This window comes from Oncorhynchus gorbuscha, linkage group LG12 (assembly GCF_021184085.1).
Source record: "Oncorhynchus gorbuscha isolate QuinsamMale2020 ecotype Even-year linkage group LG12, OgorEven_v1.0, whole genome shotgun sequence".
NCBI lineage: Eukaryota > Metazoa > Chordata > Actinopteri > Salmoniformes > Salmonidae > Oncorhynchus > Oncorhynchus gorbuscha.
In genome coordinates this window covers 22,788,663-22,816,643 of record NC_060184.1, presented here as the reverse complement: position 1 = coordinate 22,816,643, position 27,981 = coordinate 22,788,663, and the positions used below count along the sequence as shown (strand labels likewise).

General features: G+C 41.2%; 1 protein-coding gene across 1 annotated transcript; it reads left to right on the top strand.

Moving 5' to 3' along the window:
* The first annotated feature begins 2,155 nt into the window (after positions 1 to 2,155).
* On the top strand, positions 2,156 to 27,548 carry LOC123991605 (clavesin-2-like). Its single transcript, XM_046293230.1, has 5 exons — positions 2,156 to 3,414; positions 4,078 to 4,252; positions 17,347 to 17,457; positions 17,902 to 18,122; positions 25,115 to 27,548. The coding sequence occupies exons 1-5, from the start codon at positions 3,026 to 3,028 to the stop codon at positions 25,206 to 25,208; spliced, it is 990 nt and encodes a 329-aa protein (XP_046149186.1). The 5' UTR covers positions 2,156 to 3,025; the 3' UTR covers positions 25,209 to 27,548.
* Positions 27,549 to 27,981: the final 433 nt, after the last annotated feature.

Below are 27,981 nucleotides of genomic sequence, written 5' to 3'. Positions count from 1 at the left end.
TTTACAAAATAGCAACTCATGGCATCTTTCCATGCACTGATGTACTGAGTGTTCTGGACTATATGGTCCCGTGTTGTTTAGTAAGTAGCCTGTTTTGTCTCACTACTGTATATTTGGAATGTTTTAAACTTGACATCTATACCCCAATCTAAACATTTAAAATAATGTTATATCGCCGTCATTTAAACCAGCGACACCAGTTTCCAAATACCTCGCAGAGCTAGAGCATATTCAACAAGGCGCTGTCCACTCACCTGGTGCTGAAACGGCCACCGGGCAGCACTGGAGTGACTGGACGCGTGAGTTTGGTCAAGGTCACTAATTTCATGACACCTTTGTGATCTGGCTCTGTAATATTAACCATTTTGTAAACATCCAACCTGTCTTACCAGGTAGCTGCTGAAGCCTACATCTCCAGTGTTTTGTAGATAGGGGTAATTGTCATCGAGCATAGATAGCCAAATGCCATTCTGAATGCCATCATGCACCAATACAAATACTGAAAACTGAGTTCTAACATCTTAAGCTACGATTTTTTAAATAATCAAGGAATCAACCATCGAAAGACCAAATGGCCTATTCACAGAGCAACGTGAGAGAGCACTTCAAAATGACAGCTGCGCCTTCACAACAAAGGTAATTTGCTATGCAGGTCCGTCCATTCAATTCATTTCCTCCACACACCCGTCAGAACAGAGTGTAATTATCGTCTGCCCATTTCCCTCTCCCTCGGGAGTCTATTTTTCCACCCTGTCACTGCTCAGATGTCAGTCCTGTGCTCCCTCTGGCCCCTCACGCTACATAAAATTAACCACGCGCTGCAGCTTATCTCCCGCTACATCCTCACCAGTGTCGCGCTCGAGCTGGGGGAGCGGTTGAGTGATGTCCAGAATATCTGATGTCTAACTAACACTATGAATCAGTTAACGAAATAACCAATTAATAAACCCCACACAAGCTCTGCAGAATAAGAGACTCCAGAGGAGATTCACAAGCAACAATGCATAATTGGTTCGACTTTGAGTGAGTGGGAGGACATTTCCTTTGTTGCACTAGGTTGATAAGCTCTGAAAATTGAGCCTTTTATATCTATAAGACTTTGAACTGAATGTCTCATCATCGCACATTGCACAAGGAAGTGTATGTGCATCTCAGTCTGACTCAGACAACAGCACCCATTAGATTATTATCCAGGTTGGCAATTAGAATATAGGCCTACACAGGTTTGCGCACCATTATAAGGGCTTCAATCACTAGCCATGATGCGGATGGTACCTCAAAAAATCACATTGATTGGACCCCTGTCAAGTCAAGGGGTCCCCGGCTGTCTGCGCGCGTGTGTGCACCGGTGCGCATGCCAAGTCCTCCTCAACAGTGTGCGCCATTGATCCTCACTATCAGAGCTTGGAAGCAATTTGGGCAACCTTTGTAGCACAACTTGTAATCACATTTGTTTGTACATGGGGAGAGAGCAACAAACGCAACAAATGCTGGAACAGACAGGTTGGTATTTTTTATTCAAATGAGCGGCCAGTGGCCCCGCCCTGAGTGGGAGGACCAGGAGGACAGTGTGCAGCCGTAGACCACCACAAGACATAATTCATTGCCTTACTGAAACAAAGCCCACGTCGGGATACTGCTGCAATCAATTAAATAGATATATCAAACCAATTGTGTTGCCTGTTTGATTCAACATTGTAAACATTTTGATGTAAAGTGTCACATTAATGAAAGGGAGGGCCATAGGAATAAACTATTTAATAAACTAAAGAGAATGAAAATTACCCAAGAAGTCAAAAGACGTGCATTTTTTTCGGTTGTAATTGTAGGCTATAGCCATATGACCTAATGCATTTATAGCCTAACGCAAAATGGGTTCCACAATGCAATGCTAAATGACATAAACATGGTTGAATGGTTGGAGGTCGTTTCAAAAATATTATTTATACAGCACTAGAATAGCCTATACGTTAAAATAAAATAAATAATTCATGAACCCACAAATTGATGACAGATTGAGATTGAGACGACGATAGAAGAGGAATCAGCATAAATTCGAATGTAAAATCAGAGTGGGCAGCCTATGTCTGGTCTGGTCACAGCCAATGAGCAGGTGGTGTTTGGGTGCGATGAATAGAGAGTGAAGAGAGGGTTATTCTCCCTCCTACACCATGTGATGACGGCCAGAGTGACTATAACACTGGAGCGATGGTTTTTAGTCACTTTCAACAGCAACAAAACGGCAACAGCATCACTGACGTAAAGCAACCACAAAAAGAACCGAAGCAGCACCGCGCTCAGAACAACGGGAATTGGACTTGGTCACCCAATATTGGGACCAAACACACAGAATGGAAATAGACAGCATACTGGATGGAGTGAGGATGTCGACGGAATATGTCGCCTTGAGTCTTTGACAGTAATTTCTAGCAGTCGGCGACAGCATCTTTCTGATTCTGAATTACAATGCATTCGGTAAGGAGAGTTATGACAGGAGTTACTGCAGGGTGCCGCATTGCCTGACCGCTTGAAGGTAGCATAGTGTAATGATTTTATGGTAATTGTAATGTTAGATTAATTTGGGTGGGGATGGATGATAACGGTTGTCTCAAAATTGTGTGTTTAGGCTTCCAACGTAGCCAGGTTAGAGATGCAATCGGTGACTGAACATAGGCTATTCATAGACCTAATTGGGAAGTCAGCAACAGCCAGTATTGCGTCTGATTTGAGAGCTATAAATGTCAACATATGAGAAGAAAGTTGGAAACAGAAGTCAGATGTTAGATAGGTACAGGTGGAAACATAATGGCGCTGTCCAAAAAGTGAATGCAGCCAATGTTGCACCTTCTATCACAGGCCTACTCAGGAGGACCCAGGACGATATCTGAAGTCAGGCTTTGATTTTAGGGAACTGATTGAGTGGGTCCAATAGGCATATACGTGACGCATTCATTGTTGGAGGTTTTGGCTCCATCGACGGTAATATTTGACCAACCATTCAATATTGGCCGTGGAAGCAGGGACAATGGCTCACTTGCAAGCGGGGTTGTCTCCAGAAACCCTGGAGAAAGCCAAGGTGGAGTTAAAGGAGAACCCCGACACTCTGCATCAGGACATTCAGGAGGTGAGGGACATGATCATCACCCGCCCAGACATTGGCTTTCTTAGGACAGAAGATGCTTTCATCCTGCGCTTTCTCCGAGCGAGGAAATTTAATCATTTCGAGTCGTTTCGCCTCTTGGCCCAGTATTTCGAATATCGTCAGCAAAATCTGGATATGTTTAAAAACCTCAAAGCAACCGACCCGGGAATCAAGCAGGCTCTCAAAGACGGATTTCCGGGGGTGCTGACCAACTTGGACAGATATGGCAGGAAAATACTGATTCTCTTTGCTGCTAACTGGGACCAGAGCAGGTAATGTCCGTTTGATATTTGGGAGCTGTCCTTTCAGAACTACTGTAACGCCACTTGACAGTTTGCTTTTAGTCGACCATCTATATATTTTCCCACAAATCTGTGGCATTGGCTTTGTTATAGCCTAGTCTCATGAATTTAACCGAAACATAAATTGAACTATTAACCAAAAGGCGAGCCCTGTCAGTGTCTCATTGATGTAGGCAAGGGAATGGGCATAGACTAGGCTGCACAGGTCAGTAAAAATGCTAGCACCCCACTAGTGAATGAGGACTGTAAGTGTTGAACCAGATACAATCAAATTATGTTTCACCACATTACTTTAGAGATTTGAGTTTGTGATTTCCTTTACTTTAGGGGCCCACTCATGTGATCTCCATAGTCACAATGAAAACACATGAGTAATTTCACACAATAGCAGGCTGTGATAAACACACAAAAGGCCATCAGGGGTGTCCATTAACTTAATGACAGCACTCATACAAGTCAATCTGCAATCTGGATCTCTGTGTATTACTCTCCTGAATTAAAAGGTTAAAGAGTCACATTCTGTATTTACTGCCAAACAAGGGTATGCTGGTTACATTTCATTTTTACAGTTAACTATTTAACTGGGATTACAGTACTAGAATAGTCTCCTAATGCTTTTGCTCACCTCTATAGGTATACATTTGTGGATATACTGCGATCTATTCTGTTGTCGCTGGAGTCCATGATAGAAGATCCAGAGCTACAGGTAAATGGATTTGTCCTGATCATCGACTGGAGCAACTTCACGTTCAAACAAGCCTCCAAACTAACACCGAGTATGCTGAGACTGGCCATAGAAGGTCTACAGGTAACAGTCTCAACATTCTTATAAACCTTCTCTTTGCTGGGCTCCACATCACTCAGTTCCTAGCTACTTTTGACAATAAACTCCCATTTACTGAGATTACCCAGATTAGAGGGGTTTGCTACATTTACTGATTTTAGTGAAGCCTAAAACAATAAAGGTTTTGGGGGATTTTGAATACACCAGACACTTGTCACTCTTGCAGTGTGGAAGTGCAGATCTTCGTTGTTGTCATGGTCGGTTATAGAAGTATAGCACTACTGCTACTAGTTTATATGGGGGGAACATTAGCGACAAGCTATATATAACTGCACATGTTTCTGCACACCTGGGATGCTTGCTGGAGTAGTGGGACAAGTCACCGAATCTTACTGAAAAACAGTTTCTGACCAACTTTCTTATCATTCTCTTGGTGGCGTGACAAGCTGTTATAATGTAAATGCACATCCACTCAATAATCACTCCTCTGTACTCTCAGAAATTACTTTACAATCAAAGACTTGCATGAGAAATTAATTATGACATTTCCATTTTTATTTCTGAGCCTATGATTGCAATCTTCAGCAGGTGATGAGACTCAAATTTGAACAACATTCCTTTGACCCTGTTCAATATTTTCTAATGGAATACAAAAGACAAGGTCTCTGTCCAAGTTTATCCTTTGGGAGGTGGCCAACCAAATTATAAATATGATGTGTAGCCTAATAACAAAATGCATACAGCAATTGCAAATGACATTTTTGTCATTTAGCAGACACTCTTATCCAGAACGACTTATAGGAGCAATTAGGGTCAAGTGCCAAGCTCAAAGGCATAGAATGATTTTTCACATAGTCGGATCTGGGATTCGAATCAGCAACCTTTTGTTTATTGGCTCAATGCTCTTAACCGCTAGGCTATCTGCCAACCAATTCCTCTGTAGTCCATCATTCAAATGTTAATGTATGGAAAGTTAAGATAGGCTAGTTCCGTAGCTATGTAGCCATGTAATATGTAGCCATGTAGAGCGTAGGCTGTTATCACCAGAAAGGTTCATTGACTGAATATCAATGGAGGACCATGATCAGGCCATTGCACATTCCACTGCCTCTCCAGACACAGATTAGACTGTGAATAATTGATCACTACTATTAGTATCTCTGCCTCCCAATGTGCCGCTACCAAATCATGCGGGAACACTGTTGTCATCCTTTGAATGGAAAATAAAATACAACCCAACAGAAACATTGTACTTACTAATGGAATCAGCCACATAATCAACAGTTACTGGCTAAACATTTCTCCCTGTCTGAGTCGGAGACGAAAAGCTCCAACAGAAACCCATTTCAATCTGAGCAAGTTTATATCGACAGTACATAATATATGATCATCGGTTCTACAATAGTAGATACTTCATAAGGTATATATGCTATTTATTATATGGTATGGTATCTTCAACTATTGATTTTCCACCTCAGACACAAAATGTGTTGTCCAGTGCCTGACCCTTCTCCTCATAATGCTTCTCTCCAGTGTAATGGATAGTGGTGACATCCTATCTGTGAGCCCGCTTGACACTGAACACTGAGAGCATCTCAGGGTGTTGTGGCCCTCTGGTGGGTTGTGTAATGACATGGAAGGGCTCATGTGTGCCAGCCCGCCTCATGATTCACTATGACTGCCATGAAGGGCCTGATCTGCTAAAGAAATCACACACAAAGAAAAGCACATTCAAGACATCAACATTAGGTTTTCATCCTCAGCTGAGGTTAACACTCGTTGCCTCAATGGGTATTGATTTTTGAAATTGCCAAGAAGTCAAGATGTTGTTGTTTTTTATTGTGAAGGACATGTTATAGCTAATGATTTATCCATATTACATATCATTTGTACTTGCATCAGGTGCAGCTCACTGTTTGCTGCCCACCAGTGTGTTTGTGTGTGTTTATTCCGGATCTCGGTTCAGCTTCTTTGTCATTTTCTGTCAGTACATTTGTTAATGCACGTGGGTGGTGTGTTCAGAATAACATGATGAAATTCAACATTACTAACAACAATTACATTTTTTTAAACACTTTCACTGGCAACAATGAAAGCACTCTGCTTACAGAATTTGAAACAGATTATGGAAGATTATGAAGCTTATCAGAAACATGAAAATTAACCGAAAATCTGAACATACCCAATAAGGATATTTCAAAATGCATCTCCAACTGTGTCTGCTAAATAACTCAATTGTAATTGTCAATGTGTGATAATTCAGTTTCCTATTCCCAAACTGACAGTCCCATCTATTGTTGTTGGAATAGCTAATACACAGAGCACAGCTCTAGTACAGATTTCATTGCATATTGCAAAACAAAGAGAAAGAAATTAACACTTGTTTAGAGTGTGGGTATTCTTGGCAAATCAATACCAAGAGAAACAAATGGTTGAAATGAGTAGAACACTCCATGCTGGCCTTGGTTTCCCCAAGCTATGCTTTGTTATCTTAGAGCCTCTGTTGTTTCCTCTTACTCACCCGTCCGCCCGCCCGCCCTCCCGCCCGCTCTCTCTCTCTCTCTCTCTCTCTCTCTCTCTCTCTCTCTCTCTCTCTCTCTCTCTCTCTCTCTCTCTCTCTCTCTCTCTCTCTCTCTCTCTCTCTCTCTCTCTCTCTCTCTCTCTCTCTCTCTCTCTCTCTCTCTCTCTCTCTCTCTCTCTCTCTCTCTCTCTCTCTCTCTCTCTCTCTCTCTCTCTCTCTCTCTCTCTCTCTCTCTCTCTCTCTCTCTCTTAGCTATGCCTTTTGTCCCTCTTAGTCTAGAGAATAACCTGTGTTCGGCAGCCAATCACAAAAGACCAGTCTTCCCCATCCCATCCCACAAGTTTCCGTGGCAACCTGTCCAACCGCCATGCTATGTACTCTCCAGATGGACTGTGCTGCTAGATGAGAGAAACACACTTCTGCCATTCTCTCTCAGAGTGGGTGATGATGTGTGCATTATTTCTGTGGTTTTAAGACAGATTGGGGGACAAATGTTTTACATGAACATAATTCTGCAGATGTAGGGCTGTAGTCAGTCCCTCTCTTCATATGATCTGCTTCTCCATAATTATGTAATTTGGTGCAATGGTGTTAATTCACATCTTAAAAGGTGACAGCTTAAAACCCATTTAGCCAGGCTCAATCAATTAGTTATATATGATCAATAAAATACATATGAGTGCAACACATTTTTTAAATGCTCTTACATTTTTAAATTTGAGCCATTTAGCAGACGCTCTTATACAGAGCAATTTACAAGAGCAATTAGGGTTAAGCTCCTTGCTCAAGGGCACATCGACAGATTTTCACCTTGTCGGCTTGGATTTGCACCAGCGACCTTTCGGTTACTGGCACAATGCTCTTTAACCGCTAGGCTACCTGCCGCCAAATCTTCATCACTGTTATTAATGATTGTGGGAGATCGCCAGTGAATTAATTGGAACTGCGAGAGGTTCATGCTTGGAGCTATTTTTAGAGCTCATTTTTTGAGCACTCTATAAAGTATTCATATTGCATTGCCATTTTTTTCTAAGTGTATAGTGGTGAAAAACGACATTTTGTTCATTCACAAACGAATGTGTTTTTTCCCCCTGCATATGGCTAATAGACTTATTTCTGTAGCAGCAGATAATGCCGTGTTGTGCTTTGAGGACAGTGGCTGTAGTTATACAGTATATGATGTTCTGTCTGAGGCTTGGGAGAAGGAAAGTCTTCTTTTGTGAAGAGGTGTAGTATAAATATGATTTATGGCTTTATCCTTTACAATTAAAGTGCTAGATAATTTGATGGAATAGTTATTTTTTTGCTGTGCATTAACTTGGGCTTTGCCTGAGCTTGGTGTGCCCTTGAGAGTGGTTCAATTGATTGAAAGCTGTTATCTCTGTCTGTGTCTTTTCCCTTTGTTATCTAACATCTAATCCCTGAGATTATATATCTATTAGATGCCCAGTCAGTCTCTCACCCATCAATACTCTTCTACATACTGTAGCTACACATTGTATATACACTACATGACCAAAAGTATGTGAACACCTGCTCGTCGAACATCTCACACCAAAATCATCTGCAGTAATGTGGAGTTGGTCCCCCCCTTTGCTGCTACAATAGTCACCACTCTTCTGTGAATTCTTTCCGCTAGAAATCGGAACATTTCTGCTGGGACTTGCTTCCATTCAGCCACAAGAGCATTAGTGAGGTTGGGCACTGATGTTGGGCGGTTGGGCCTGGCTCGCAGTTGCCATTCCAATTCATCCCAAAGGTGTTAAATGGAGTTGAGGTCGGGACTGTGCAGGCCAGTCAATATATTCCTCACCAATCTCGACAAATAATTTTTGTATGGACCTCGCTTTATGCACGGGGGCATTTTCATGCTGAAACAGGAAAGGGCCTTTCCCAAACTGTTGCCACAAAGTTAGAAGCACAGAATAATCTAGAATGTCATTATATGCATCGCGTTAAGATTTCCCTTCTTTTGAACTAAGTGGCCTAGTCCTCCACCAAACCTTACAGTTGGCACTATGCATTTTGGCAGTTAGCATTGGTGAAGTGTGATTCTTCACTCCAAAGAACGCGGTTCCACTGCTCCAGCGTCCAATTGTGGCGAGCTTTACACCACTCCAACCAACGCTTGGCATTGCATATGGGGATCTTAGGCTTGTGTCCGGCTGCTCGGACATGGAAACCCATTTCATGAAGCTTCCTATGAAGAGTTACTGTGCTGACGTTGCTTCCAGAGGCAGTTTGGAACTCGGTAGTGAGTGTTGCAACCGAGAACAGACGATTTTTACGAGATACACGCTTCAGCACTCGGCGGTCCCGTTCTGTGAGCTTGTGGGGCCTAGCACTTTGCTGCTGAGCTGTTGTTTCTTCTACACATTTCCACTTCACAATAACAGCACTTACAGTTGACTGGGGTAGCTCTATCAGGGCAGAAATTTGACGAACTGACTTATAGGAAAGGTGGCATCCTATGAAGGCTCTTCAGTAAGGCCATTCTACTGCCAATATTTGTCTATGGAGATTGCATGGCTGTGTACTCGATTTCATACACCTGTCAGCAACGGGTGTGGCTGAAATAGCTGGATCCACTAATTTGAACGGGTGTCCACATACTTTGTATATATTGTGTATGTGTCAGGGTTAGGGTCAATTCAGGATGTACACTGAAATTCCAATTCCAATTATCCTCAATGATTTTCAGTGAGGGAAAATGTGAAGTTTCGTTTACTTTCTGGATTGACGGGAATGGAAATGGAATTGACCCCAAACTCCGTTATGTAGTAATGAAGGGAGAAAACCCTATTCCCAGACAGATACCTCTTACAATCCACTGAGCAAAACATTTTGGTCAGTATTCTTAGTCAACTCAGTGTTACTGTTTTTTTTGGATGCAAACTATGATTCATGCATCGATAATGATGTCATTACAGGTGGATAAAATAGCTCTTGATAGCCCTTTATTATTATTATTAAGCCCACCCACAGGATGGATGAATTGAAAGCAGCAAACCGCTCAACATGGTTCTCTAAGCTTGCCGATAACACAGTGGACTTGCTCCATGCTATTCAAATTCTATTTATGAATTTAGTCCTGAACTAGAACCCTTTCAATGTGTTTATCGCCAAAGTATACCCAATAGCTGTGAAATATGGATTTGACCTTCCTTCAGTCGAGTCTGGAGTTTTATCAAGGGCGAGTCTGTATAATATTTATAGATTCGACCTGTTAACACATTTTGAGTGATTCAGAAGAACAGAGCCTTTCCTCAATGAGAGGTCAGGGATTATGCTGTGCTGTGCTCAATAGTGCAGTATGTACATGTAACAAGTCCAGGGGACTCTCAGCTGGCTGAGGAATCAGCAGCAGACATACACTATTTTGGACCGAGGGGCAGAGGAAAACCAATTGTTAGTTTGCTTGCCTCAGATTCCGATTCCGCCTGACACTCTGGAGTTGTAATGTTGTTTCTCCTGCAGAAGAACTGTGCTGGTCTAGTCTGTAACGGAATGTGGTTTTGCCAATAAGTGGAGCTTCATCCCTCACAATGAACTTTTCCCCAACTTTTTCACTTTACTTTTCCCCAAATTAACAGGCCGTATCTGGCAGGTGCAGATAAAGTGTCTCCTGTGGTGCCTACGTTATTGACGTGACCTATCGTTTGTAACTGTCTCTCTTCTCTCGCCTTTCATCCTCTCTCTATTTCCATGGCTACGTATTAATCCAGGGTCTGTCTCTTCAAAGAAAGCAGAGAATGGCTTTATGTCATTTTCAATTTTCACTTAATGTAGCTCTCAATCAAAAGCCTTCCCCAGATAGCCTACTACAAAGTGCTGTGGGCCTGTTTATATTGTAGTCTGCTGTTAAACTAGTGCATATGAAGAGGCCTCATTCCAGTACAGGCAGAGCCGTGGGAAGAAAGGGTGCTGAGGGGGCTGCAGCACCCCCTGAAAATCATAATAATAAAATATAGATATATATATAGATATATATATAAAATGGGGAAAAATATAAAAATCCACAAAAGTGGGCCTTTAATAGTGCTGTATTAGCGGACCAATATAGCGTCTGTTGCATGGGCCAAAATATTTTTTATGCGCCCTCTCCCTTGAAAATAAATAATGATAAAACGCAACATCCCCACCCCCAAACTACTTCCAGTGGCTGTAAGTAAAGGTATATAACAAAGTAGCATCTTCACTTTAGGCTACATTTTCTTTTTGAAAAGGACTCCACTAAATTGACGTTTTCTTTTTTTCATTTTCACAGCAGGATTAATTCACTCCATCCTTTATCAATGACTCCTGAAAAGAGCAGAGCTGAATTTAGAGAGCTCGTCAAGCCTATCCTATGAAAAGAAAAGTGAATCCAGGAAAAGATGGGCTTCACAAAAAAATTATGTGAAAACATGGGAGTCCTTTCCAGAATTTTCAACTTCAACAGTAGTGAAAAAAGCACAGATTGACAATTCATGTATCCTGGTCCTGTAGCTCAGTTGGTAGAGCATGGCGCTTGTAACGCCAGGGTAGTGGGTTCAATCCCGGGGACCACCCATACGTAGAATGTATGCACACATGACTGTAAGTCGCTTTGGATAAAAGCGTCTGCTAAATGGCATATATTATTATTATTATTATTATTATTATTATTATTATTATATTATTATTATTATTATTATTATTATTATTATTATTATTATTATTATTATTATTATTATGTAATCAGATTGACATATTATAGGCTATAACTTTTAGTACACCATCTCATCTCTTGGGTTTGCATGCATATAGCCTTTTGTCATGTTTACGAATCAGTTTCCAAATTCATTCCAGACCATGAAGCTCAACTTCAAATGAGATTCATTCAAAATGGGGATAGTGCATTCACTGTTGCAATCGGGCTAATCAGCATTTTCTGGTTGACAAATCACATGTCATCAGTGTATACCATTGAGTCCTTGTGGAACAACACATTCTGGGATTTTGCCAGTATGTGTTCATCAGTGTTCACTGAGGGGTTTGACAGCTTGGCTTTATAGGCTTCTATTGCCATCAGTGCCTCTCTGCAATGCAAGGAAAGTCTCTTCAGAAATCTCTGCCTTGTTAGGTGGGCTGCCCTTGAATCTCTGCCCTAGTTTCTTGCTTTTGTTGCTTGGGAAAATCTATGAGGTAACATCAGGCAACCTATATGTTTTCAACAAAAGGACAAGTATATCAGGAGGCTAAACTGTGACATAACAGTCACCAAGAGATAAACAAATATATATGTTTGGTTATTAACTAATACATCTAAACAGAAGCTAATAAATCAATTGAACTGTTCTTGTGATAAAAGATCTTTGGAGCCCTGCAAAATGGCCCACGTATGCCCACGTCCATCTGTTCATGTTCCATGTTGCTGGCTTCCGATGATGCTTGGATGTCATTTGCCCTTTTAGTTGCTCACAGTTAAAGATGCATATGCATAAATCGCTCCGGCATTTCCTGGTTGCTAAAATTCTTATAGTTCGCCTAATTTCAGTTTATGTGACAAAACAATCACATATAGTATAGATAATCATTGTACCATCTAAACTGCTGTGAAAGGTATTGTCCATAATCAAAAATGTTGTATTTTCAGCTGTTTGAAGCTGGTGTACAAAACAGAAAGTAAAAGACACAAAAATGAATCTTAAAAACAGGTAGCATAGAAATAGCACACATATAACAGATCTATCCCTTCCTAGACTTGCTTTCAATGAGAATGACAGATGTTTAACACACATTTCTATGTGAATTTGGTCTGGTCACCCAAAAAGTTACATATTGCAGCTTTAAGCTTCATGCTCTCTCAATTATGGAAGTTTTCCTCTCCAAATGAAAAATGTAGCAGAAGTAGCTTGTAGCTAGAATACATCAAAGAGGGCAGCAGTGGTTTTCTATTCTTCCCCTTTCCCTCCTTCCTCCAACATTGCACTAGAGGTACAGACCAACAACAACCAGAGGAGGAAGACCAAGTCTCCATCCTGCATTCTATTTTGTGTTTCTTATACATTCAGTGTATAAAACATTAAGAACAGCTGTTATTTCCATGACATAGACTGACATAGACTCAAATCAAATTAAATCAAATGTTATTTGTCACCTGTGCTGAATACAGGTATAGACCTTACAGTGAAATACTTACTTGCAAGTCCTTAACCAACAATGCAGTTTTAAGAAAATACCTAAAAAAAAATAAAAAAAGAGATAAGAATAAAAAATAATTAAAGAGCAGCAGTAAATAACAATAGCGGGGCTAAATACAGGAGGTACCAGTATAGAGTCAATGTGCAGGGGCACCGGTGTTGCACTGTTTTTTCCAGGTGAAAGCTATGATCTCTTATTGGTGTTACTTGTTAAATTCACTTCAATCAGTGTAGATCAAGGGGAGGAGACAGGATAAAGAAGGAATTTTAAACTTTGAGACAATTGAGACATGGATTGTGTATATGTGCCATTCAGATGGTGAATGGGCAAGACAAAAAAATGTAGGTGCCTTTGAACGGGGTATGATAGTAGGTGTCGGGCGCACCGGTTTGTTTCATGAACTGCAACGCTGCTGGGTTTTTCACACTCAACAGTTTCTCGTGTGTATCAAGAATGGTCCACTCTAGTGGTTAGAGTGTTGGACTTGTAACCGGGAGGTTGCAAGTTCAAACCCCCAAGCTGACAAGGTACAAATCTGTCGTTCTGCCCCTGAACAGGCAGTTAACCCACTGTTCAAACCCCCAAGCTGACAATGTACAAATCTGTTGTTCTGCCCCTGAACAGGCAGTTAACCCACTGTTCCTATGCCGTCATTGAAAATAAGAATTTGTTCTAGGCCATTAATGCCCTGTTTTAAAAATTAACAGCTATCTGGTTATCTGCAAACTATGCATAGCCAAGAGGCAAGATCTATCTCAAGCTGCAAGGATACCCTCTGACACTTCAATGTTTTGTCTGAAAGTGTGATAGAGAGAATTAGTGTTGAGAGTTGATTACCATGCTTAGTAGAAGTATACATCCAGCTGGGTAGATAGGTATAGCACAGCTTGTGTTATTGAAGAATTCTCAGTGTTGGTTCTCTGAGCTGGGAGGAAAAAACTCAATAATAGCAGTCTGAGACATATTTAAGAGGGAAACCCTACTGGAAAAAAACATAATAGCCTAATTTTCAAACTGGTCCACACTGGGCTATGTTGTCCATGCAGGACGGATTGCTGGTCAAGATGGTCTGACCAGCATGGTCTAGCTGGTTAGGCTGGCCAAATAGCTGGTCAAGCTGGCGATGCTGGTGAACAGCTCATGCTGGTATGCCGGTGATTCTGGTATGCAGGTGACCAGCTCATGCTGATGTGCTGGTGATGGTGGTATGCTGGTGACCAAGCTGGTCCATGCTGGTCTATGCTGGTCCATGCTGGTCTATGCTAGTCCAGCATGGTCTAGCTGGTGAAGCTAGTCTGCAAAACCACGCCCATCATTATCATATTTCCCAGCATGCTCATTGCTGTTTGATTTTTGGAATTGTTTTTTTCAATATCAGTATTTTTGCATGTACTTGATTGATTAATCGAATTAAATTATCTTATGCTACACAAAGATAAATAACATTTTCTAAACTAATCCAATCTGTTAGTTGGAGTTATTGCACCTGTTACCGAAATGGTTGTTCCAGTTTAGGTGGTTACAGTATATTTGGAACTTATTCAGACCTCTTGACCTTTTCCACGTTTCTTGCAATACAGCCTTGTTCTAAAATGGATGAAATTACTTTTTTTTTCCATCAATCAACACGCAATGACAAAGCGAAAATAGGTTCTTAGACAATTTAGCAACATTTGTATTTATTTAAATACCCTATTTATGTAAGTACTCAGACCTTTTACTATGGGACTCGAAATTGAGCTCAGGTGCATCCTGTTTTCATTGATAATCCTTGAGATGTTTATACAACTTTATTGGAGTCCACCTGTGGTAAATTCAATTGATTGGACATGCTAAATATGTCTAATGACCTGTATTGTGTGTATATTGATGAGGGAAAAAACTGTTGAATACATTTTAGAATAAGGCTGTAATTTAACATCCCTTGGGGCGGCAGGTAGCCTAGTAGTTAGAGCGTTGTACTTGTAACTGAAAGGTTGCAAGATCGAATCCCTGAGCTGACAAGGTAAAAATCTGTTATTCTACCCCTGAACAAGGCGGTTAACCCACTGTTCCTAGTCCGTCATTGAAAATAAGAATTTGTTCTTAACTGACTTGCCTAGTTAAATAAAGGTACAATCTAATAAATAATATTTGGAAAAATTCAAGGTGTCTGAATACACTGTAGGTAGTGTCATTTATTAATACTTCTAACCCGGATAGTCATTCTGAATGCAGATTTTAGGTGAATGAAAGTTCCAATTGTTGGATATCCCCAACCTGTCAGGATTCCAATAGGAATGAAACATTACTTTGCAAGCCAGTATAATGTGACTTGATGCTGGTTATGTTGGTCACTAGTGTCCAAAACACAGTGAAGGCTGGTCAGCAGCAAATCACAGCAAAAGGCTGATCACCAGCGAAAACTAAGCAAAACACCAGCAAAAACACGGGGAGGAGACCAGCAAAAACCAAGCGAATGCACCAGCAAAAGAACAACGAAGGCACCAGCAGAAACACAGCGCATGGCTGATGACCAGAAAAAAACACAGCAAAGGTTGATCACCAGCAAAAACACAGCGAAGGCTGGAAGGCTGGTGACCAGCATGATCAGCTTTTCTATGCAGTGTTTTTTCAGCAGGGAAGCTACAATGAGCTAGTAACACCATTGTCAACTACCTCCATTAGCTAATTCAATTAATACAGGTAGCCATTACACCAGTCTTAAACTTCAGTAAAGTCTGCAGAACAGATGGGAACCACACTTACACATGAAACTGAGGCATTACCAACTTGTTAAATGTTGTGAGACTATTGTGTATTTTGAGCTTTCCTGGTGATTATCCTCCCACGGGTTTGACTGTAGCTGTGATGTTGCTCTGCCGCGGTGCCTGTGTGAGATGACTTTACCCTAGATTGTGTCACTAGATTACAGGGTGCACTCTGGGTGTTCCTCCTGCGTCCTCCTCACAAACTATTCCCTAAATCATCAGATTGCTCCTTTACATGAACTTCTCCCCAGGGACACAGTTCTGCTGCTCGTCAGCCAACCCTGTTATATCAGTGTATAATCTCAGAATACTCCCTGTGTCCAAATTATAACAGACCAGTATGATAATAATGTTCAATCTACAGGGCCTTAGGAAAGTATTCAGACCCCTTGACATTTTCCACATTTTGTTTAGTTACAGCCTTATTCTAAAAATGGATTAAACATTTTTTTCAGCAATCTAGACACAATATCCCATAATGACAAAGTGAAAACAGGTTTTTAGAATTCTTTGCAAATGTATTCAGAATGAAAACATAAATACCCTATTTACATAAGTATTCAGACCGTTTGCTATGAGACTCGAAATTGAGCTCAGGTGCATCCTGTTTCCATTGATCATCCTTGAGATGTTTCTACAACTTGATTGGAATCCACCTGTGATAAATTAAATTGATTGGACATGATTTGGAAAGGTACACACCTGTCTAGATAAGGCCCCACAGTTGGCAGTGCATGTCAGAGCAAAAAACTAAGCCATGATATTTTAACGGAATTGTCCGTATAGCTCTGAGACACGATTATGTCGAGGCACAGATCTGGGGAAGGGTACCAAAACATTTCTGCATATATGAAGGTCCACAAGAACACAGTGGCCTCTATCATTCTTAAATGGAAGAAGTTTGGAACCCCCAAGACTCTTCCTAGAGCTGGCCGCCCAGCCAAACTGAGCAAATGGGGGAGAAGGGCCTTGATCAGGGAGGTGACCATGAACCTGATGGCCACTCTGACAGGGCAGAATGGGAGAAACTCCCCAAATACAAGCTTGTAGCGTCATACCCAAGAAGACTTGAGGCTGTAATCGCTGCCCAATGTGCTTCAACAAAGTACTGAGTAAAATGTCTGAATACTTATGTGTTTCTATTTTTTTCATATACATTTTCTAAAATTTCAAAAAAAACTGTTTTTGCTTTGTCATTATGGGGTATTGTGTATAGACGGGTGAGAGGAAAAAACAATTTAATCGATTTTAGAATATGCCTGTAATGTAACAAAATGTGGAAAAAGTCAAGGGGTCTGAATACTTTCCGAATACACTGTATGTCTCAAACCTGCATGGTAATGTACAGCACGGAAAAAGCCAATGTAAGTGCAATATTGTAACATGAATGGACTGGGTGATTTTCAATGCGCAACATTAACATAAAGCCAATAATGCCCATATGCAAACCCATCAAGATAAATCTGTGACGTTGGACAAGGAAATGAAAAAGAACAGAATTACCTTCTATTTACATTCTACAAAACAATGTTCAAATCCACTCTCATTAGCCAACATACCCTCCTCATAATGTAGTTTGATAGAATAAAACAATATATACTCTTAGTGAAAACACATCAAAAGTGGATTACCATACCAACAGGTAGAATAGTGAGTGTGTTTGTGTTTTGTTTTGCCCACAGGACAGCTTTCCTGCCAGGTTCGGAGGAATCCATTTTGTGAACCAGCCGTGGTACATCCACGCCCTGTACACTGTCATACGACCCTTTCTGAAGGACAAGACAAGAAAAAGGGTAAGATGTGAGGAAGTTGACTGAACATTCTGAAAAATCACTTTGACAGAGACCAACAAGTCAACTGTGTTGCTGTAACCAATGAATGTCAGGTCATTCTATTCAACATATAGCATCGGTTATCATACTTTCTGAATAGCTGCTGTCATAAACATTGTTCAGGTCAGGACTTTTGCTTTTCAAAAGGGCAAATCTATCCACTCCAACAAACTGTAGACTTTTATAACGTGCTCTAAGACAGTATATACTCATTATCTATCTGTGTCAATGTTGTTGTTTTGTCCAGTGCTTGACTTGGAATAAAACAGAAGCTCCACAATACTTTTGAGCTATTATTCTGTAAGAGGAACATGATCTAAAGTAGTAGAATGTTCAAGGTGCCGGTACTCAGTTCCGGTGAGCTCCTGCCCAAGTCAACCACTGGTTTTGCCCATCCCGCTCTAGATCTTCATGCATGGGAACAACCTGAACAGCCTTCACCAGCTCATGCACCCTGAGATCCTGCCCTCTGAGCTGGGTGGGATGATGCCCCCCTACGACATGGGCACCTGGGCCCGCACCCTCCTGGACCACGCCTATGATGAGGAGACTGAGTACTGCCCCGAGTCCTACTCCCTGTCTGTCAAAGACCTGGAGAAAGACCTGTCTCCCAAAACCATGAAGAGGTCAGTCTAGACTCTGGACAGTCATGTTATTCATGTGTGTCAATGTGATAGACTGTGTTTTGTGTGTCTTCATACAAGATAAGGTGGAGGTGTCTTCTGATAAAGCGATATGTTAGTCTGTCAGATATGTCATAACTGATGCATTGTTTCCATTTATAAACCGGATGGTTCCAGCCCTGAATGCTGATTGGCTAAAAGCTGTGGTATATTTAAGAAATAATTAGAGCGTAATTAGAGATTAAAAATAAGTGTTTTGTCATACACGTGGTATACGGTCTGATATACCACGGCTGTCAGCCAATCAGCATTCAGGGCTCGAACCACCCAGTTTATAATAGACCATATTCCACTGCTATGACAAAAAAAATACTATTTACTGGTCTAATTTAGTTGGTAAACAGTTTATGCGTCGTGTCGTGCATAAGTTCAGCCCTTAGCCGTGTAATATTGGTCATTTACCACACCCCCTCGGGTCTTATTCTTATTGCTTAAATATATCATAGAGTATATGGTTCATGTAATAGGGCAGATATGTAATATACTGTACGTAGGGCTTCCTAAAGCTAAAAGAGTAAGTAGAGCTTCCTAGGGCTTCCTAAAGCTAGAAGAGTAAGTAGGGCTTCCTAGAGCTAGAAGAGTAAGTAGGGCTTCCTAAAGCTAGAAGAGTAAGTAGGGCTTCCTAGAGCTAAAAGAGTAAGTAGGGCTTCCTAGAGCTAAAAGAGTAAGTAGGGCTTCCTAGAGCTAGAAGAGTAAGTAGGGCTTCCTAGAGCTAGAAGAGTAAGTAGGGCTTCCTAGATCTATACAATCTATGGAAAACACATCCTACAGTAAGAACAATCCTTCATTAAATTGCACTACACGTGTAGTTCGGTGGAAATTATCCAACCATTATGTAGAAATTATGTTGAATATAATAATAAATTACATTTATCAATCTGACTCCATTATTCTGTGAGAAAATGCAACAGGCCCTGTACGTCTCTGGAGGAATCTAGTCAAGGTAGCTAGCCTTACATCTCCTCTCAGTATGACTATAATGATCATGTGTCTAACTTGCAACATTATGCAATTATTAAGAGACTAGATACAAATAGCTAATCCTGGCAACCAATGTTGTAGCATGAATTTATTCAGACAAGCAGATCAGAGATGTCAATGTGTTACCCAAACGTGTAGTGTAAATAACAACTACAAATAGACCTACTAAATGATGAACATGTAGTCAATCAAAGAATTACTCTGTAAAACGAGGAATGTATTTACTCAATTCAGCTAATATAACATATTAGTCACAAAATAACTAATGCTCAAACAATTACATGAAATACATGATCCATTGCAGACTAGCACAGTAAATTACTACAACCAATAGGATAAGACTTAACGTGGTTATACGTCTTCAATTCAGAATAATCTCTAAACAAATCAACTCAATTTAAATGATTGGAGCCCACCCCTGTGTCACTCCCTCTTTGAACTACCCGTTGTCCGATGAACAAAATAACAGTTTCCCAGTGACAATAAATCCATAGCACTTACAGTACAATAAAACATATATATGGTATCAAAATTCATAGCTCTTTACGATCTCTTGAACAATCCAAACATGACAATTTAATTCACACAGGAACATTAATTTAGTCGATTTCACATTTTCATCTAACTTCACATCTCCAAAGGTGTCTGTGCTCTCAGGGTTCTGTGGGAATTTCCCTCCCCACAGAAAACCACAGATAATGTGTTTTTGAGCCCTGTAATAGCCCACAGATGGTCATTCATCCAAACAATGTCATAAATCGTGATTGAGTCATCACGCTCGGCCTCGGCGCCTTCAAGTCGCCAGTCCCGAGTATCACCTTCTCTCATTCTTCCACTACACATGGTAGTGCAGAGCACAAAGATCCATATGCTTGTTTGTGTGTGGGGTGTATTAATTCCCTCTCACTGGCATAATTTAGTTGAATTGCGAGAGAGATAAGCATTGAAAATTGTATACTTGGAGATGATCTTATTTTTTCACTATTCAATATGCTAAATATTGTTCTGTGTGTTTCATTAAGGTGAGTAGTTTAGGAAATCCTCCTTGACATATACACTACCGACCAAGTTTTAGAACACTGACTCAGGGTTTTTCTTTATTTGTACTATTTTATACTTTGTAGAATAATAGTGAAGACATCAAAACTATGAAATATCACATATGGAATCATGTAGTAACCAAAAACATGTTATACAATATATTTAATATTTGAGATTCTTCAAAGTAGCCACCCTTTGCCGTGATGATAGCTCTGCACACTCTTGGCATTCTCTCAACCAGCTGCATGAGGTAGTCACCTGGAATGCATTTCAATTAACAGTTGTACCTTCTTAAAATTTATTTTGTGGAATTTCTTAATTCTTAATGTGTTTGAGCCAATCAGTTGTGTTTTGACACGGTAGGGGTGGTATGCAGAAGATAGACCTTTTTGGTAAAGACGAAGTCCATATTATGGCAAGAACAGCTCAAATAAGCAAAGAGAATCGACAATCCATCATTACTTTAAGACTTGAAGTTCAGTCAACATGGAAAATTTCAAGAACTTTGAATGTTTCTTCAAGTGCAGTCGCAAAAACCATCAAGCATTATGATGAAACTGGCTCTCATGAGGACCGCTTCAGGAATGGAAGACCCAGAGGTACCTTTTCTGCAGAGGATAAGTTCATTAGTTACCAGCCTCAGAAATTGCAGCCCAAAATAAATGCTTCACGGAGTTCAAGTAACAGACACATCGTAACATCAGCTGTTCAGAGGATACTGTGAATCAGGCCTTCATGGTCAAATTGCTGAAAAGGAACCACTACTAAAGGACACCAAAAAAAAGAAGAGACTTGCTTGGGCCAAGAAACATGAGCAATGGTCATTAGACCGGTGTAAATTTGTCGTTTGGTCTGGTCCAAATTGGAGATTTTTGGTTCCAACCGCTGTGTCTTTGTGAGACGCGGTGTGGGTGAACAGATGATCTCCGCATGTGTGGTTTCCACCGTAAAGCATAGAGAAGGAGGTGTTATTGTGTGGGGTGTCTGCTGGTGACACTGTCTGTGATTTATTTAGAATTCAAGGCACACTGAACCAGCATGGCTATCACAGCATTCTGCAGTGATACGCCATCCCATCTGGTTTGGGCTTAGTGGGACTATCATTTGTCTTTCAACAGGACAATGACCCAACACATCTCCAGGCTGTGTAAGGGCTATTTGATGAAGAAGGAGAGTGATGGAGTGCTGCATCAGATGACCTGTCCTCCACAATCCCCCGACCTCAACCCAATTGAGATGGTTTGGGATGAGTTGGACCGAAGAGTGAAGGAAAAGCAGCCAACAAGTGCTCAGCATATGTGGGAAGTCCTTCAAGACTGTTAGAAAAGCATTCCAGGTGAAGCTGGTTGAGAGAATGCCAAGTGTGTGCAAAGCTGTCATTAGGGCAAAGGGTGGCTATTTGAAGAATCTCAAATATAAAATACACTGCTCAAAAAAATAAAGGGAACACTAAAATAACACATCCTAGATCTGAATGAATGGAATATTCTTATTAAATACTTTTTTCTTTACATAGTTGAATGTGCTGACAACAAAATCACACAAAAATGATCAATGGAAATCAAATTTATCAACCCATGGAGGTCTGGATTTGGAGTCACACTCAAAATTAAAGTGGGAAAACCACACTACAGGCTGATCCAACTTTGATGTAATGTCCTTAAAACAAGTCAAAATGAGGCTCAGTAGTGTGTGTGGCCTCCACATGCCTGTATGACCTCCCTACAACGCCTGGGCATGCTCCTAATGAGGTGGCGGATGGTCTCCTGAGGGATCTCCTCCCAGACCTGGACTAAAGCATCCGCCAACTCCTGGACAGTCTGTGGTGGATGGAGCGAGACATGATGTCCCAGATGTGCTCAATTGGATTCAGGTCTGGGGAATGGGTGGGCCAGTCCATAGCATCAATGCCTTCCTCTTGCAGAAACTGCTGACACACTCCATCCACATGAGGTCTAGCATTGTCTTGCATTAGGAGGAACCCAGGGCCAACAGCACCAGCATATGGTCTCACAAGGGGTCTGAGGATCTCATCTCGGTTCCCAATGGCAGTCAGGCTACCCCTGGCGAGCACATGGAGGGCTGTGCGGCCCCCCAAAGAAATGCCAACCACACACCATGACTGACCCACCGCCAAACCAGTCATGCTGGAGGATATTGCAGGCAGCAGAACGTTCTCCACGGTGTCTCCAGACTCTGTCACGCCTGTCACATGTGCTCAGTGTGAACCTGCTTTCATCTGTGAAGAGCACAGGGCGCCAGTGGCGAATTTGCCAATCTTGGTGTTCTCTGGCAAATGCCAAACGTCCTGCACGGTGTTGGGCTGTAAGCACAGTGTTGGGCTGTAAGCACAACCCACATCTGTGGACATCAGGCCCTCATACCACCCTCATGGAGTCTGTTTCTGACCGTTTGAGCAGACACATGCACATTTGTGGCCTGCTGGAGGTCATTTTGCAGGGCTCTTGCAGTGCTCCTCCTGCTCCTCCTTGCACAAAGGCGGAGGTAGCAGTCCTGCTGCTGGGTTGTTGCCCTCCTACGGCCTCCTCCACATCTCCTGATGTACTGGCCTGTCTCCTGGTAGCGCCTCCATGCTCTGGACACTACGCTGACAGACACAGCAAACCTTCTTGCCACAGCTCGTATTGATGTGCCATCCTGATCCTGGATGAGCTGCACTACCTGAGCCACTTGTGTGGGTTGTAGACTCCGTCTCATGCTACCACTAGAGTGAAAGCACCGCCAGCATTCAAAAGTGACCAAAACATCAGCCAGGAAGCATAGGAACTGAGAAGTGGTCTGGGGTCCCCACCTACAGAACCACTCCTTTATTGGGGGTGTCTTGCTAATTGCCTATAATTTCCACCTGTTGTCTATTCCATTTGCACAACAACAACAAATTTATTGTCAATCAGTGTTGCTTCCTAAGTGGACAGTTTGATTTCACAGAAGTGTGATTGACTTGGAGTTACATTGTGTTGTTTAAGTGTTCCCTTTATTTTTTTGAGCTCTGTGTATATTTTTATTTGTTTAATACTTTGGTTACTACTTGATTCCATATGTGTTATTTCATAGTTTTGATGTCTTCACTATTATTCTACAATGTATAAAATAGTCAAAATATAGAAAAACCCTTTTGACTGGAAGTGTATCTTCTTTTGACAGTCTATTGTCTCAGTGAGTTTTTTTCAGGGCTGTGTCTCTTACGACTTACTGGGTCATGAAATGAGCATTAGGCAAAAAAATGAAATGATGCACTGATCTGCACTCAATTGACGGAGCTCTGACTTCTTCTGAGTGCGCTAGCTACTGTAGCTACCTTCTAGAGCATGAACAGAAGTGATGGAGTTTTACCTTCGGCAAAAAGCTCAGTTCCACTCCTGCTGCCTCACAAAACCCTCTGACTAAACCTTTACAGACATATGACATTGTCATGAAGGCAGGCCTTCTTGCCTTGGGGAAATTGGCCTCTCTAATGTCCTTTTTTTGAGAGCCATCTCAATTTTTCAAGTGTGTTTGTGTCTGTGCATGCATGCATCTATGTGTGTATGTGTGTCTACCTGAAAGGAAATAAATGCACTTCCACCGTTCATAGCACAGACTCTTTAGTGAAAACATGTCTGGATTCAGCAGATTTGAATCAGTGAAATTAATTCTCATTGACATTTCTGCTTACCAAGGCAGTAGACCGACACAGCAGGCAAAGAATTGAGAGATACAGCACAGTATGGGATGTTCATAAAGAACATAAACGCATTTAATAATGTCTTTATTCCTATTGTTAAGCACTCTGTTGCTCTGCACTGCCCCGTATCTGTGACAGAAGAGCATTTGATTTGGTGAGTCATAGTATCCTGGCCAGGGTCCTGATGTATGGTGAACTAAAGGCTGTAATCACCAGCAGCCATATAGTCTGAAGTTCAGACTTCTTTAGTCAGTGCTATTATCTTCCCACTGTACACTGCCATTCATACACTCCACAAAGTTCAAGGAAACATTACCTCATTTATTACTTGATTAAAATAGAAAAATTGTGTATGAGTCACTGTTAGAGAAGTATATGTTTTGTGTGATGAGCCACTCTGTCATGGGGACCCCATAATGACGAAGCCATACTGTACTGTGTGACTATGATGTCTGTGAGTGGAGGCAGATCTGTTTTACTTTACTGCTGCAGTAATGACATAGCTCCCCGCTAGCAGCAGTAGCTGTATGAACTTCTAAATGTTAACCTCACTGAGGCTGACGTGATTGAGTTCTACTATTCATTCCTATGGTAATTTAGCCCCTGTGTTAATTTAGCCCCTGTGTTCATACATTTTATTTTGTTTTGGGGTGTTTTTTTGCCACAGGTGAATGAAGCTCTGGTTGTTGACTTAGTTATCATCATCAGTCATATGAATCTTTCTCTGTCACGGTAGACACAGGAGACCAACCTGTCCCAGATTTCTGCATGATGAATGATAGCTCCCGTTCCCCAAAGCAGCTTAGGCTTTTATTAGAGAAATACATCAAAAATAGGTCAGATCAGTGTCTGAGGGTGACATTTTGTGATCAACTTTTCGGGCTCATGTACTAGACAAGATAACACCATTTATTTTTCTAGGAGAAGATCATTTTATTGATGGTTTTGTGTGCTTGTGCGTGTGCATGTGTGTGCATTTGTGTGTTTGCATGTAACCCAAGGCCTCTTCTAAAACAATTCATGCGGAGGGATTTTGGGATGCATTTATGAAACCCAACTTATATGACCCCCATGTGTGCTACCTGCTCTGCAGGAGGCAAGGGGGCTCTGGGGCTCACACCTTTTCATCCCACTCCTTTGTACTTGAGTAGGTGAGAAGTCATCAGTGATAATGCTTGACTGAGCACAGGCCTCTCGGATACCAGTCATCTTTTATTTATATCCACAGGTCTCAGTCGGTGGTGGAGCCCGGAGTTCTTAAACGGCCAGAAAAGGTGAAGAGTGAGGAGGAAAACATGCAGCCACTGCTCTCGCTGGACTAATGTAGAGTCTGACACAACACAAACAGCCTAGAAAACATTGACCCTCAGACAGACAGAGACAGACAGAGACAGACACAGACAGACAGAGACAGACACAGACAGAATGACAGGAAAGAAGGCCCTTGTTCCCCTGAAACCAAAAAAAATAACACCGGTATAAAAAGGAGGTGAGGAGCAGGGAAGAGATTGGAGAACGAGAAGAGCCTGTTCTGGCATCATAAAGATGGCCCGACCCACCATTTTGAGGGATATTTCTAAAAAAAAAAAAAAAAAAAAAGGAATAAGAGTTACTAGCAGAGTTCCATATGTTATTGTTAAGTGCCAATTCAAAACTGTAAATACACTTCTGATCTAAACCCCAGGAGAATGGGGAACTCATTGTGACAGAAACACATCTAGAGACTGCTGTTAATATTCTGTATGTGCTTGTGAAATATTTTGTGAAAAAATGGTACCTTAGGAGGTTGATGGAAAATCATGCTTAAAGAGGATTGGGAGCTGGGGACTTTCGGTACAATTTCTAAAATGTCCAAACCGGCAAGTGCAGCTCAGGATTAGTTCTAATAATGATGAGGTTCTCTTTAAATGTGAAGCAGAAAGTGTCTGACTGCTTGCACAGCAAGGCATGTGGCTCTTTCATTTGAGGAATTCAAACAGACGTTCAGGTTTCTCTATCTAAAAGCAAACTCCCCTTTACTGTTCAAGGCTCAATGAATTATGTGTTTTTGTCAGAGACCACATTTTTTGTTTGGTCTGAATCTTGCTATTGGAATACTTTCATCCAGAATGGCTTCTTATCTATGGTTATCTATGGTTAAATTTGGCAAAACATTGTCTTCAAACCATTACATTTTTCAACATTTATGAATCATGTGTCAAGGTTAGGTATTTCATATTGCATTTGAGACAAGATACACAGTAAGAAGTGCGTACAGTACCATGAAACAATTCTGCAACAGCAAGGTCACATGACAATTGTTTTATATTTTGAGATGATTTAGTATTAGCTATTGGTTCAGCTCAGAAGTGTTAAGAATGTTTTCTCTGTGTCATGTGATTCCAGAAATGAGTTCTCGTTTAAGATGTATTAACTACACTTGCTTTGAGGATTATCTTGAAACTAGTTGTTTCAATAGGAGTGAAGATGTCCACAACAGCATGGCTACACCTACTTGAAAACCAATTTAGATACAGTATTTAAAATATATAGACATTATTTTCTTATATCTTATTTTATGATGGTGGAAGTTAAGATATAATGTAGACTTATATACCGTGTGATAACAAGCTTTTGTAATGGCTGCAAGGGTACAGTCAGGGTATGCCACTGTGTGATCATCCGTTGCCAGCTCCTTTGTTTCTCCCTGCATGGTGGTGAAGCTTGAGGCCATGTTCAGCTCTGGAGCCCCTGAGCCCTCACACAGTGCTGCCTTCCTGTTATGACACTAACATGGGGTGAGTTTGTATATTCACTCTGGAGTGGCTGCCTGCTGCCCAGAACTAGGCCAGGCAGACAGACATTCTTAATACCCAGTGAACACAGTACCGTAAACCGTACAGGAAATGTCAGCTCCAGCTCAATGACTGAGTGAGTCGGGCTTTCAACTGCTGCAGACCCATGGACCTTTTTGGTTGCTTTGGTGAAGAAAGGGTGCCATAAGAGCTTGTCAGTGTTACCCACTCTGTCTGTAGTAACCGTATGTGTGAGATGTTACAATAACTTGATAGCTGAACAATGTAATTTTTTAAATCTAAAGCCTCATTATCAGATGGTGCTGTCTGTGTGCATCACCCTGGTATATTTTTGTGTGATGTTCATCAGTATTTTAAGGCATTCATGGTGCTTGTTTGTCCTGTGCACTATTCAGATCATGCAACAAGAGCAGCAGCGTTTTTGAGAATTGAATATGCTTGTTTAGCATTTGGAATGTTCTTCCAACTGTTTTCATGTATCCAGCCTTGCCATTTCAACCAAAGCCACCCATTGACAAAAGAAAGATTTTATTGTATTATGCTTTACTTAATAACAATCCATGGCTTGAAGGTAAAGCAACGATTTATTACGACAATGTATTATTTTTCATGAAATGAATGCATATTATTGCTTTGAGTTAAGTCTTTGGTGTCATGTTTTCATGTCACTTTGATTGTATATACATGTAGGAACAGATGGCAGAGAAACTCAATTTAGAGGTCTAGTCAGATCTCAGATTATTCAAAGAGGACGTGTTGGGCAGAGTGTTTTAATGTTTAAATGTCCTTAAAGAGAACTTGCTGATTTAAATGATGTAACTGAATCAAACATGTCCTGAGCAAAAAAACAACCAATAAATATGGACACACTTGGATTGGTATCGCTCTGCTCTCTTATTTACTGTTCTGCACTCCTGTATGCTGCAGAGTATGTTTACATCGAATGAATGTCCTAAAATGGAAGCCACACTCCTGAGCGCACACCAATTTCACCTATAGGCAGTAAGGCATGCGAGTGAACTAAACAGTGTTTACGACCAAGGTAATACTGAAGGTATTTACGGGCACTTTTGTTAATAAGGGGACCTCTGCTGTTGAAGTATGATTTGCAGACCACTGAATAGAATACAATAAGATTACAGCGGGTAATTGAGAGACCCTCAAAGCTTTCAGTAAGCAGGTCGCATTCAAACGAGAGCGCGTGTAAACACGTGTATTGGCAAAGGGACCAATGAATACATTAAAACCTCTGAAAGATATCAAAAGCTGTCTGCTCAGGGTAATTGGTTGGGTGGAAAAT

Excerpts from the sequence above, each read along its gene's own strand:
- LOC123991605 (XM_046293230.1), top strand. The coding sequence starts at position 3,026 with ATGGCTCACTTGCAAGCGGGGTTGTCTCCAGAAACCCTGGAGAAAGCC. Across the intron at positions 3,415-4,077 it reads GCTAACTGGGACCAGAGCAG|GTATACATTTGTGGATATAC; the intron begins GTAATGTCCGTT and ends TCACCTCTATAG. Across the intron at positions 18,123-25,114 it reads TCTCCCAAAACCATGAAGAG|GTCTCAGTCGGTGGTGGAGC; the intron begins GTCAGTCTAGAC and ends TTATATCCACAG.